Source organism: Penaeus monodon, chromosome 32, assembly GCF_015228065.2.
Source record: "Penaeus monodon isolate SGIC_2016 chromosome 32, NSTDA_Pmon_1, whole genome shotgun sequence".
Classification (NCBI taxonomy): Eukaryota; Metazoa; Arthropoda; class Malacostraca; order Decapoda; family Penaeidae; genus Penaeus; species Penaeus monodon.
The window spans coordinates 19,419,795-19,421,450 of record NC_051417.1 but is presented as its reverse complement, the minus strand read 5'-3'; the positions used below and the strand labels follow the sequence as shown (position 1 = coordinate 19,421,450).

The following is a 1,656-nucleotide window of genomic DNA, read 5'->3' as shown; positions in this document are numbered from 1 at the left end:
GCCAAGCCTCCCCAGCGACGCCAACCCTCGCCCCGCCTCCCATTGCAGAAACCTCGGACTTGAGCAACCCGAAGGACGAGGCCTCCCCACTCGACGAGAAGAAAGGCGCAGACGTTATTGTCAGAGTCAACCCGAAGAACGGCAGCCAAATCCACCAGTTCATCGAGGAGAAGCAGAAGATCTCGCTGTCGAAGGAGCGTCGCGCCGCCCGGACGCTGGGCATCATCATGGGCTCGTTCGTGGTGTGCTGGCTGCCCTTCTTCCTGATGTACGTGATCCTGCCCTTCTGCCCGACGTGCCCGGTGCCCAACGACAAGCTCATCAACTTCATCGTGTGGCTCGGCTACATCAACTCGTCCCTCAACCCCGTCATCTACACCATCTTCAACCTGGACTTCAGGAGGGCCTTCGCCAAGATCCTGAGGTGCCCCAACACCACAGCTCTGTAATCTCATTAAAATATTATGTTTAAAAGACTATGAAATTGATGTTGTTTACGTTATGTAGTTGTTTTTGTTTGACTACATGAGATACATACTGAGAGGAGACAAAATAAAAAAAATGTGATATTGTTGTGATCCTTTACGAATACATAACTCCTAGATATCTTAAAAACAGATATCAAAAAACTGAAACCATCAGGTTCATGCGTGCATCGTGCCAATCCAAATGTATATGAAGTTATGCCAAAGATTTGATCCCTCGATATTATATGTTAACGCTCACGTGTGTTGAAGATATATTGTTTTATGCCTTACTGACATCACGAGAAAGTCCTGGTCCACGAAACAAAGATGAGGTTTAACGAAAAAAGACAAATCAAATTGATAAGAAAAGTATAAGAAAATATATCATATCTATACTGTCAGTAAAGCAATATCCCTGAATGCTCATTCAAAGGTGTGTGTATATTCTTTTATAAAGATCATATATTTGAAAATTTATGGTCAGACCACATGTATTTTAAATCAGTGTAGAATAATGATGATACTAAACACTAGAGTCTCTCTTACGGTGAGAGTGTAAACTTAACAGTAGTGTAATGCATATATGTAATGCAAATGTCCCTCATCCCCAAATTAAAATGTTAGTAAGTGTGTATATATCCGTGTTTATGACAAATATCTATAACTTACGTCTGAAAGTTAAACTAAAGAGCCTACTGTCGTAAACCATTCCTTAGTATAAAAATAAGATGTCTATCCAAGTCATCAGGTGTCCAAAAAACTCTTTCGATATGGCCATTGTCAGTCACAGGTGTCTGTGTAAAAGGGTGTGCTCGGTATGACATAAAACGACTTGGTGTCCACATAGTCTGTATTTTGTGAAAGCCTGGGGGGTATCAATCTGGCGTCTCGAAAGCCACGATCTGTAGGTTCTTCCAAAAGAAAATTGTTTCATTACTTTTAGAGTAATATTGCATTAGACTGGTATATATCTCCGATAGTGGGAGATTTATACATATTGAAGAGCCTGCCGTCTTGTGATACTAATGACTCTTAAGGTTTTAGCACATTAAGATATCTTATCACAAGATGTGAACTTCGGCAGCTTTATTGTTGTAATAGAGAGTGAATACTTTCTTCGGTTTCTCGTTATTTGAAGAATTAGATATTGAGAGCTGTTGTGATATCTGTCTAACAACGATGTTACTGG

General features: G+C 40.8%; 1 protein-coding gene across 1 annotated transcript in view; it reads left to right on the top strand.

Moving 5' to 3' along the window:
• Positions 1-423, top strand: part of LOC119593711 (probable G-protein coupled receptor No18) — a gene marked incomplete at both ends in the record, with an annotated part of 1,077 nt that extends 654 nt beyond the window's left edge. Inside the window, 1 exon segment of the mRNA XM_037942681.1 lies at positions 1-423. Within this exon segment, the coding sequence (XP_037798609.1) occupies positions 1-423 (423 nt within the window).
• Positions 424-1,656: the final 1,233 nt, after the last annotated feature.